The sequence below is a fragment of the Macrosteles quadrilineatus genome, unplaced genomic scaffold (genome assembly GCF_028750875.1).
Source record: "Macrosteles quadrilineatus isolate MER2022 unplaced genomic scaffold, UCM_ALF_1.0 Scaffold_1__1_contigs__length_201487025, whole genome shotgun sequence".
Taxonomy (NCBI): Eukaryota; Metazoa; Arthropoda; class Insecta; order Hemiptera; family Cicadellidae; genus Macrosteles; species Macrosteles quadrilineatus.
In genome coordinates this window covers 72,889,282-72,902,117 of record NW_026542594.1, presented here as the reverse complement: position 1 = coordinate 72,902,117, position 12,836 = coordinate 72,889,282, and the positions used below count along the sequence as shown (strand labels likewise).

Here is a 12,836-nt window from a genome sequence, read left to right as displayed (position 1 = left end):
GATTCCACCCGGTGCCTCGGCCAAAGGGCGAGCTCCTAATAAAATGTGTTTACGCCCCACCACAACAACAACAAGACCTTTTTCCAAAACTGCCAGGCCAGAACATTTCCAAGAAACCAATCCATCCACGGCTCTTCAAAACAAAACAAAAAACAGAACGCGGACAGCGATCGCATCTCTAAGTATCCGAGTCGTGAAACCAAGTTTCACGACAAGGCACCCAGGACGCAACCCACTAACCACGCTCTGCTACCAGATGAACCATGCCCTCGCGCCTGCACCCAGACTAACGAAAAGGAAGCGTGATCCATGCGCAGGCCCGAGGTGCGGCTCACAAAACTTTACTTAACAAAATGAGAACCATGGATGGAGGCTCAAGAACAACACGCCATTTGAGAGAAACGAGCTGTAATTAACCATTTAAAAGAATAACACAACAACAATAATTAACAATAATACATGAATTAAATACTCTCAATTAAACTTTAAAAAAATTTTGATACCCGTTTACCCTACTAACTTACAATTATTTCATTAATCATTTTCAAATAGGCTAAATTTCAAAAATAAATCTTACTAGCTTTTACCTTTCAAAAAAACTTTTAAATTAACAAATTACAACAATGATATATATAATGACTCTTATAATAAATTCATTTTATCTGGTAACTATAGAAACTTGAGGGGCCCCAAATTAGAATTCAATAGAATATTTAATAAAATTATAAAATTTAAAAAGATCAACAAGTAGCCTAAAGAATTAAAATTTAAAAAGAATAACAATTAATAAACTATGTATAGGCCTATAACAATAATAATTTCAAATAGTCTCTTGGGTTGCTTTTTTTTTTATAAATAAAATCAAAAAACATAACGACAGTGGGTAACTTGCGGTAGTGCGGTTGGGTTTTGGGCCAGGTCTAGAAGTTCAGCACCGGAGGGGGAACCAAGCAGGGCGGAGAGGGGGCCAAGGTCTACGAGGCAGCCATGAGTTACAAATTTCCTCCGCCAAGGTCGAAACGGTCCAGTGCATAGTCCTCCTCACGGGCCCCAAAAGGCGCGCGTGGCACGATAAATTTACACCATTGCGTAGCAGAACAAAAGTAAAGAACAATTAACAAAACTGCTTTGCAAAAAATAAAGCATAGAAACAGATGTTAAAGGATAAATTTGTTCTGAAAATCCTCTGCGAGGCAAACGGCTCTGACGTCGCTGAACCTATGAGTTGCTGGCGGAAAGAGTAAGAAAAACAAGACTCACAGCCTTGTTCGGGGTCGTGAAAGTGACAACGAAACACTGAACTAGCCTACTATAAAAAAACACTTGAACCATTGATCATGAGTCGTGACATTCGCCCGGTGGAAATAGTCACGGCTCAATACAATATAGACACATATATAATGAATTAATTTGTGTAGTTTCAGAATTTTTACTCTACCCAAAACGTTTTTGTTGTAACTTTTGTAAATTAACTTTTTCTCAAAAACGGCAAACGCTAGAAAAAGATTTAAAAGCTTGTTTTGGAGGTGATTGGTTTTGTATTTGTAATATTGATACTGCTCAACCAAATTGTTACGCATATTATTTATATAAGTTAACATTTAATTTGGATAGTGCAGAGGCCGAATACGGCACTTCCAGACCGCCACCGGCTCTGACTGGGCGCATACCCCGTACAGTGTTGCCAAATTGAACACCTGGACACTGAGCAGAGATGGGCTGCAAACTGTTGCATGGTGTCTACTCTCCGGGAAATTCGGGAAAACCGGGAAAACTCCGGGAATTGTATCTTACCTTGAAATGTCCTGGAAAACTCCAGGAATCCACCCAAACCTCCGGGAATCCACAGCCCGGTCATCGGAATCGTCGGCTAACCAAACACTGCCGCTTTTGTTGCCGAAATCGCGGGAGACAATTATCGGTGTCGCCGAAACGGCAAGATATCCTCACGGGTATTGGCACGATCGCGGGAGACGATTATCGGTGTCGCCGAAACCGCAGGATATGCTCACGGGTATTGCCGCGATCGTGGGAGACGATTATCGGTGTTGCCGAAACCGCGAGATATGGTCACGGGTATTGGCATGATCGCGGGAGACGATTATCGGTGTCGCCGATACCGCAAGATATTCTCACGGGTATTGCCGCGATCGTGGGAGACGATTTTCGGTGTTGCCGAAACCGCGAGATATGGTCACGGGTATTGGCACGATCGCGGGAGACGATAATCGGTGTCGCCGAAACCGCAAGATATTCTCACGGGTATTGCCGCGATCGTGGGAGACGATTATCGGTGTCGCCGAAACCGCGAGATATGGTCACGGGTATTGGCACGATCGTGGGAGACGATTATCGGTGTTGCCGAAACCGCGAGATATGGTCACGGGTATTGGCACGATCGCGGGAGACGATTATCGGTGTCGGCGAAACCGCAGGATATGCTCACGGGTATTGCCGCGATCGCGGGAGACGATTATCGGTGTTGCCGAAACCGCAGGATATGCTCACGGGTATTGCCGCGATCGCGGGAGACGATTATCGGTGTCGCCGAAACCGCAGGATATGCTCACGGGTATTGCCGCGATCGTGGGAGACGATTATCGGTGTTGCCGAAACCGCAGGATATGCTCACGGGTATTGCCGCGATCGCGGGAGACGATTATCGGCGTTGCCGAAACCGCAGGATATGCTCACGGGTATTGCCGCGATCATGGGAGACGATTATCGGTGTCGCCGAAACCGCAGGATATGCTCACGGGTATTGCCGCGATCGTGGGAGATGATTATCGGTGTTGCCGAAACCGCAGGATATGCTCACGGGTATTGCCGCGATCGCGGGAGACGATTATCGGTGTCGCTGAAATCATAAAATATGCAAACCTATTTTGCCGCGATCGATTGCCTGTGTTGACGAGACTGCAAGATATGCTCACCGGGATTCCCACGATCGCAGGAGATGATAGCTGGTGTCGCCTTACCTACTAGTTATACTGTTTTATTATGTTGTATAAAATATTTTCTTTGGAAAAGTTTTGTTTTAAATTAAAATAATCATAATAGTAATAATAAATTATTATTAGCGGGTTGCGATTAGTTGAACGGGTTCCGATAGTAGCTCTTAAAATTCAGGAATTTGTCTTGAATTCTCCTGGAAAACTCCTTGAATTTTTCAAACCAGGTTTAGTAGACACCATGTGTTGAGTCAAAACTGAACAGCAGTTATTATTAATTATTAACCATTTCCCATCACCTTTTCTAATGAGGGCTTTGGACCTCCAACGTCACTCCCACACTTCTAAAAAAAACATATAGCACTGACAATCATTGCATATTCCGAATCTGACAATTTAGATTTAGCACCTATATTTGGGGTGGTAATACTTTCGACTCTTTGGAAGAATGCAAAACATGATATTTCCTGTGAGTCAGTCAGTGACACACACTGCGTGAATCACCTTACGCTCGGTCAAGGTCCATCGTGGCAACACTGCAATGGATTCCTGAGCGGACGATGGCGTTTGCACCCCTTGCAGGCGCGAGATCATCCAGTTTTTTGTTAATTTATATAAATAATATGCGTAACAATTTGGTTGAGCAGTATCAATATTTCAAATACAAAAACAACCACCTTCGAAACAAGCTTTTATTTTTTTTTCTAGCGTTTGCCGTTCTTGAGAAAAAGTTGATTTACAAAAGTTACAACAAAAACTTTTTGGGTAGAGTGAAAATTCTGAAACTACACAAATTAATTCATTATACATGTGTCCATATTGTATTAAAGTTTGATAAAGTTCTGCCGTTTAGTTTACGTTGTGCGAATTTTCAAAGTTATAAGATGGTTTTTGGTACTCTAAAAACAGGCAGTTTTTACCTTCCGACTGTCATAAAAAATTTCCTAAACAAGCTAAAAAAATTTTGTTTTCACAGGGATACGTAGAATAAAACAACAAAAATTTATATATACTACATGTTTTTCTAAGTTAGTTGGTTACTTTTCTGTAGAGCTCCAAACTCGAGTGTCTAAACTTTTTTCCCCGACAGTAAGTTATTACCTTAGGTCTCATGGTAAGATCTGGACCTGGGACCGATTTACTTTTTCGTTTTGGGGTCCTCAGGCAAAAAATACCATCCGTTAAAATTCATATGTATGCATATATATATTTATTTAATGAAGATAATTAACCATTCTCACTAATTTATATATCTGGCCAGGGGGTGAAATTCCAGGGGTAAAATTCCGGGTCGTACATTTTGAGCTGACCTCATTTTTTTCAAAGACATGGCAATACAGTACTATTGTGATAGAAAATTAAAATTGTGATTATTATCAGTGCTTAGATTCCCCAATGAATAAACTGAGGAGCCGTGGGATACTAGTTTTAAAGTATTCAACTTTAGCACTTGGTCCATTGATTCTATGATTAGCCTAAACACAATTTTTAACATAACTGTATCCAAAATAAAGAAAGACTTAAGTTCAAGCTTAAATGTCCCCCCAAGTCTCACTGGTTCAAATAGTTTTTACTCATTACAATTCAAACATTCCTACTACTTGCAAGATAGCTCTTAATCCAACTATAATTCAAAATACTTTTGTAACATATTTTTAGAATTTTATTAAAGTTATTACTTGTTTAATACGATTATTAAATGGCTAATAATAAATTGCAATAAGAATGAACTCCAATTATTTTGGCTCCACTTGTCTCGCGGGCCTCTCTGCTCGCAGGTTTCCGCTCGCTGTTTCCCGCGCACCGGTTCGCGGGAACTCTCGACTACCAGGCCACCCCGCATTACGGGCCGGGCCCTCTGTTGTTAAGCCACTGCTGTACTGTATACTTAAATAATCATTCATGCTTCTGAAGCTTTTTGATGCTTTGGGCATGTTTTTTACGCAACAATTTTTATTTTACTTTTATATTAATTTTAGCTCTGAAATATTAAAAAAAAACAAAACAAATTTCTCATTTACAGCACCATTTTAAACACAAATTAGGGCTGGTTAACCTTTGGGATTGGGAAACATATTTATTTTAATCCTTTAATTATATTTAATGCTGCTTGTCCTAAATATTTTGTAATGATGACTGTAATAATGACTCCTTAACATTTTCATTTCTCTTGTGCTTTACTTCTGAATATAAATATTTTGTAATGATGACTGTAATAATGACTCCTTAACATTTTCATTTCTCTTGTGCTTTACTTCTGAATATTAGGTGGACAATCTCAGCTAAAACTTTATCTGGCCTTACGGTTGGGGTTTTTTTTAATAATAATAATTAATATTTATTAAAATTTTAAAATTTATATATAATACTAGCTGTTGTACCCGTGCTTTGCAACGGGAAGAGGACAAAAGAGGAAACATTTTTACCTTTACATCTGTTGCATATAATAGTTACACATCCGCCAACGCTTTAAGAAACAAAATTAACTTTTATATATCTTAATATAAACGTTTAAGTTATGACTTTTAAATCTGGTAAGTAGTGGATACCACCATTTCATGTCCCTTAATTACATATCTTTTTATTTATTACTGTATTGACATTTTAAATTTCAATTTTGAAGTTTCTACTAATTATTCAATTTAAATAAACATTTTTTTTTTAATTTCACTCTTCTTAAATCACAAATCCTTTCATCTCCAGTTTCTTCACTCACAATAAATCATTAGCAAAACTAAGTAGCCTAAGCTGTTATAAACTTCAGAAATATTGCTGTGCCTTATCAATACAGTCTTTTGAAATATTAAAGAAACTATACCTATAGGTACTATAAAAAAAAAAAAAATAATAATAATTTAGCATTTAAGACAGCAGATAAAACTAATATGATTATTAAAGCATCAAGGACTACAAAATTTAACAGCAAATACAGTAGCCTATATGTTTCATTAAATCTCTGATTCTACTCTACAAAAATATCAACTTAATAGATAAACGAGTTCTTTTAATCAGTTCCATCGTCCATTGCCTTTACATTTTCACAATTACCATCAAGTAAACATAGTAACAGATGTTTCATTGATTTTAGAAACAAAACAGCACGGTGTAGGCTACTGCTTAGTTTTATGATATTTTCCTTGGTTTAATTTAATCAGTGGTGTAGCAAAACGCAAATAATAAATCTATAAAATAAAATAAATGTGAACTGAAAGCTATGTTAAGATAAAATAATAGTATTTTGTATTACCATTTGATAATTAATTTTAGTTACACATATACAACAGATTTAAAAAAACAAAAATCAACTACTTACAATTAAGTTATTGATGATATTCTTTAGTTTAATTTAAGCATAGGTTCAGCAAAACACAATAACTTAATTTACCTAAATATACATATAAAATACCCCCGCCGCAGCAAACCTGCCGTCTAAGCGAATTTCCATTTGGCTGAATTGATTTTCAATTGATCTATTTAAATAACATTAGGTTTAACGAGTACCTAGGTTTGCTGCTACAAGGAAACTAATAAAGTGTGTTTTTAGTAAAATATTGATACCGTAGCTTACTATAAAATAAAAAAATTTGCCAAGTTTGATCAAAATATATCCATAAACAAGCAAACTACAACATTTTACAATATTCTCCATAAGAATAACATGGGAATTTTAAATTTACCATTTTTTTAGTTTTCTCCGTAACCAATAAACGTACAAGAACACTTTGATATACTGAATTGTTTGTTTTTTTAAGCTCTTTAAGAAGGTTTAGAGAAAAATTGGGAAATTTTGTGTTTTGAGGGTCAAAAAATGAGAAAAACCAATTTTTACCCCATAAAACCCTGTTCCCATAGTCAGATCATGCTGGATCGCGAACTCATTCAAGTTTATCCCGCCTTACACCTTCAAACCAAATTTCATCAAAATCGGATAAAAATTACTCAAGTTATCGTGTTCATGGACACATATATATATATATATATATATATATATATTATATATATATATAAATTTGAACGAATGGTGTTTTTGGCCTCTGGGGACATCAAAATGAAAAAGTAAATCGGTCCCGGGCCTAAGTCTTACCATGAGACCTACGGTAATAGCTACTTCCCTATAGGGAAATTCGCTAAAACAATGTGATGTGCAAGTTACGTTAAGTTAATCTAACACGTTAAGCAGTTAGAATTTATTTAAAGTATCCTCCAAATTCATATAAAACATCTATACATATTTTTATTTTCATACTGTTTCCATGAAATCATATCAATAACATTATTTTCATAGCTTAGACGCCTTAAAAAAATCCAAAGCAGAGCCGGAGTTGAAACGGGGAGTTGATACAGCAACGGTTATAGAATATTTTTTAATATAATCATTGACATAGTTTTAGAATAAATAATCCATGATAAAAGGTTAGATTAAAATAAACTAGGGATGGTCAAGTCTCGATATTTCGGGAAATTTTAAATCTCGTTACACGAGACGAGATTTCTTTTTGGCTGAGATTTTTATCGAGACGAGAATAAAAAAAAATTAAAAAAAATTAAAAACGCCTGCAGAAAGTCAATGCAATACCCGCAATACAGGAGCGTGTTGTAGTTGCGTTTCCTTTGCGAAGGCGTTCTTATTTAATTAATTCTATAAATGTAAATATTACTCTAATTATTTTAATAATATTACTTTAATAACATTTGAGAAGTTTTGTTAAGTGTAAGCAGTGTGAGGAATGTTTTATTACTATAAAAAGTCAAAACAAGTAACTATTTTATAAAAATTAATATTGCTTTTATTTTATGATTTATTTTATTTTAGGATAAGTTGAACTCTACCCTAACTGATATCACTATGTTTCCTAATCGTAGGCATTTTTAATAAGTTAGGTGTGATTAATAAAAAAATGTTATGCTGATGTTTTTTAATAAAAGATTGTAAATATTCTTGCCTTTATCATTATTTTTGTATTTAAACAGTCATCTAACAATGTTACAAAATCAGGTAAAAATTTTGAACGTGCATTTCCCGTTGTGTACGAAAAGGGAAATCCCGTCTCGATCTCGTCTCGAAATTTTATGAGAAATAAAAAATCTCGTCTCACTAAAAATTCAATCTCGTCCATCCCTAAAATAAACCTACCTCATAGTTATGGAAGATATTACATATATTTAATTTCTTTGTATCAGCTGTCTGAAATTGTGAAATATGCAGTTTAGCAGTTCTTCTTGTTTACATTTAAATGTCAAAGCAAATGTAAACAAACATCAAACATTGTTAGTGTTCTCATCGCAGCCATGAAGACCAATCAATATTTACTTTAAAATCTTCACCTCAGAACTTTTAAAGCCAAAGGGGCAAAGCCTACGGTCAGTATCGAAATATAAATAGTCCTATAATGGTCCTTGGTATGGTAACTATAGTTTTGTAAACTTTTAGCCCAGTTGGTTCAGTAATTTTTGCACCTATTAGTAACACACATACAGTCAGACACCATTAGATTTTTATATAATAGTATAGATTATTTTAATTAGGCCTATGTATGTATAACATACTCTATTCTAAAGTAGACTCCCTCTTATCCGGACACCTTTTAACTGGACATCGGTTTAACCGGACTACACTCGGCGGAAATTACATATCCTTAACCGGACAATTTTTATCAGCACATTGGTTTAACCGGACTAGATCGGCAGGAAGTGGGCAGTACTGAAACGACTGTTCTCGTGAGAAAGATTTGAGACCAGTGATCACGTGTCTAAATACAATGCTCTCCTAAATTTACGTTGAATATCGCAGTAAACAGTCTGTTTTAATGAGTTTTTACAGACGTCGGTTTAACCGGAAACCCAGATATCCGGACTATCCTCGGTCCCGAGGAGTCCGGATAAGAGGGAGTCTACTGTATTTGATAAAATATTGAGTATGCTAGTATTATTTGGTTTTTAATATTATTGTATCAGCAAAAAAGTAAGATTTTTTTATATTTAAAATAAGTCCTACTTTTCCTACTTTTTTGGGGTCAAAAACCACTTGGGGGCCTGTGGTATACACTTTTATTATTCATTGTAAAGAATAAATTACCATTTAAAATAATAGTTGTTAAGCGCAGCAACGTGCGCCGGGTAACTGCTAGTTACAAAAATATAAAAGTGTTTTAAAAAACAATTTTTTAAATAGGGACCAAAAACTCTATAACAACGAAACAATTTGAAAATTGATGTAGGGGCTATTACAAACACGATTCATTTGTACTGTAGGCTATATACAATTTAATTTCAAGTGGGAGTTTCCACACCATTGCAAACCATTTTATAGAGCTTCAAAAATAAATAATTTTGTATATTTTTAAGCGTTGTACAGATGGTTGCGAATGGTTACAGAGAAAATTCCAAAAAAACTTGATTTAGAATGCCCATGTATTCCCATAGAGAAAAAGTACACTGCCGTAGGCCTAGTTTGCTTTTTTTTTATTTTGACTGTTATGGAGTAAATCTGACATTATAAAGGAAATAATGTACAGTATTCTAATGAAGATTCAATCAGGGACATGGAAATTCGCTGAATCTGCAGGTTTGCTGGCAGCGAGGTTATTATCAAAAGTTCCGTTTACTTTACAGGACTCGACTTGCTCTTAGTTTTGTGTAGTTTATAGTAAGCTCACCCTGTGTTTTGGCTGACCACTACAGCACTTCACCTTGCTTTGTACAGCCCCTTCTTGCGTATAAACTGGTCTTGGTGGTAAAACGCACCCAATATTCACAGCCATGAACACTAACACTAACAACTAACACTAACAAAACAACTATACTAAACACTAAACAATGACTCAATGACTACACAGTGACACGTCCGTAGGCCTATATACCCCCCGACCTGAACTGACGAGAGAGACTGCGCCGCGCGACTGTGAGACTTGGAGTGGGGGTTGATGGGGGTGGGTAGGTGCGGAGGTAAATGTTCCGCACTCACGGACGGCGCATATGCAGTGTTCGGCGACAGTTTTTGAGGTTATTAGTGGTCGTATCGCATTGAGCAGTATACCGTTGAATTTGTCGTGCAATTCTCACAATTTGAGTACCCACAACATGGGTTTTGAGCAAAAAATGTTTTTTCCCGTTTTTCCCATTTCCCGGGAAAACGGGACTTTTCCACAAAAAATTAATATCATTTTTGGAATCAGCACTAAATAACGAACATTTTGAAAAAAAAAAATTTAGAGCGTTGACTGGAGGTTGATAGTTTTACCGTATTGGTTTCTATTGGTCACAACCAAAGTACTTTAGAATTATAGTTTAGTAATCATAAAATCAGATAGGTACATGATTTACCTATGAAACATTTTTCAATTCACTAAAACCTTAAAGTGTAACAATTGTATTGCACAATTAATTCTTAACTTAAACTTTACAAAGGGATGCAAATGTTTTTACATATAGGTAAAATATGTTTTTTGTTTTTTTTTTGACAGCTGGAGAGATGGTAGGGGAAGATGATGAAGACGACGAGCTAGAAGATGAACTCGACGAGGAAGATATGGATGATCTTGAAGACATTCCAGAAAGAAACAGTGTAAGTTTTTTATTGTCTACTTTTGACATTAAAGCTACCATTCCTACTTATCTCTAGGGAGGGTGTCTACCTGTCTTGAAAGTTATTGAAAAGTAGGCCTAACAGATTTTCATTTTAAGATTTCAAAAGTCACAGGAAAAACCAGGCCTAACTAAAATAAAGTTTTCCAAACCTGCCTTTTGTTTTACACTTTGCTGCAGGCAATGATTAAATTCATAGTGCAAACATGAACATAGGCCTAGTGCAAACATGTTAAATTCAGAGAGTGAAATTAAAATTATTATGGCACAAAATATTCAATGCCCAACTATCTCTCATGTTCAAGTCACTGAAAAGTATTGTCTTATTGATACCAAAGATGGTGTCTTTTAATGTTGCCCCCCGCCCCTCTCAAGTCACTGTTCAATTTAGTTTGATCAACTGGTAGACATCCTGTTAGATTATAATGGTAGCTTTTAGCAAATTTCCCCTATAGGGAATAAGCTATAACCGTAGTACTCATGGTAAGACCTGGACCCGGGACCGATTTACTTTTTTGTTTTGAGGTCCCTGAGGCCAAATTCACCATCCGTTCAAATTCATATATACAGGGTGTCTCAAGAGAGGTGTCTCAAATCGATTACGGAAAAACGGCTTAATGTACAAGGATGAAATAAAATTATTTCCCGCTAAATCGACCCCAAGGAATAACGTAAAAATATTTTTAACTTTTTCCCAATACAGGGTGTGCCGAAAACTGAGGGTCACTAGTTGGAATCTCGGAATTTTCAAATGTAAACATATGTCATGTTATACATCATTTTAAAGGTATTTGATAGACAAACATTTTAGTGAAAACAGAAAGTAGTTATCTTTTTCCGTTTCAAAATGGCGGCAGTTTTTTTGGAAAAAATCTATATTTTTTTAATATTCTGTGTTTCCTATACCAATGTATTTATCCCTTCTCCGGTTAAATTTTCTTACTCGTTATGAAATTAGCTTTACTTTGATATGCTACAAGTAACGGTTTTTTGAAATTATAAAAATAAAAAATAAAAATTATTTTTGAAAATTTCCAAATGCTCATTTTTCAAAAATTTCAAGTAGCAACATATGTCAAGTGGCACATCATTTTATAGATTTTTTAATTCCTAACAACTTTGTAATTTACACTTACTTCGTATCTCGTTTACTTTTTGCGTAAATAACAAAAAACCTAATTTTCCTATATCAAATGCATGTTATTTGGGTTTGACGTGGTTTAACACTTCATCAAATTGGGCCTTTAGTGTTAAACCCAAATAACATGCATTTGATATAGGAAAATTAGGTTTTTTGTTATTTACGCAAAAACTAAAAGAGATACGAAGTAAGTGTAAATTACAAAGTGTTTAGGAATTAAAAAACCTATAAAATTATGTGCCACTTAACATATGTTGCTATTTGAAATTTTTGAAAAATTAGCATTTGCAAATTTTCAAAAATAATTTTTTTGGGAATTTTTATAATTTAAAAAAACCGTTACTTGTAGCATATCAAAGTAAAGCTAATTTCATAACGAGTAAGAAAATTCAACCGGAGAAGGGATAACTGCATTGGTATAGGAAACACAGAGTATTAAAAAAATATAGATCTTTTCCAAAAAAACTGCCGCCATTTTGAAACGGAAAAAGATAACTACTTTCTGTTTTCGCTAAAATGTTTGTCTATCAAATACCTTTAAAATGATGTATAACATGACATATGTTTACATTTGAAAATTCCGAGATTCGAACTAGTGACCCTCAGTTTTTGGCACACCCTGTATTGGGAAAAAGTTAAAAATATTTTTACGTTATTCCTTGGGGTCGATTTAGCGGGAAATAACTTTATTTCATCCTTGTACGTTAAGCCGTTTTTCCGTAATCGATTTGAGACACCTCTCGTGAGACACCCTGCATATCTAGTCTTTTAGGCTTTTACAACAAAAGTGGTATTTCTCCTATTTAAATGAGGTTCATTTTACTATTTATATATGTGTCCGTTAGCGCGATAACTCAAGCAAAATTCATCCGATTTTGATGAAATTTGGTACAAACGTGTAAACCTACGTTAATTTGAACGAGTTCGCGAACAAGCATGATCAGACTATGGGACCAGGGGTTAATGGGGGGTTTTATGGGGTAAAAATTGGTTTTTCTCATTTTTGACCCTGGGTCAATCCATTTCAAGTCATACAAGCATTGTTGCTCAACATTTTTAATTTTTATGAAACTTTCATAAAATGTTAACTGTATCAATATAATTGACATGCAAGTGTCAAGAAATTTTTTTTCTCAAAATCTTTTTTGGTGGCCATTTTT

General features: G+C 35.4%; 1 protein-coding gene across 1 annotated transcript in view; it reads left to right on the top strand.

The window, feature by feature from the left end:
* The window catches only part of LOC128983579 (nucleoplasmin-like protein ANO39), an 87,915-nt gene that overhangs the window by 54,151 nt on the left and 20,928 nt on the right, over positions 1–12,836 (top strand). Inside the window, exon 4 of the mRNA XM_054402915.1 lies at positions 10,415–10,515. Within this exon, the coding sequence (XP_054258890.1) occupies positions 10,415–10,515 (101 nt within the window). The remainder of the gene's footprint in view (positions 1–10,414; positions 10,516–12,836) is intronic.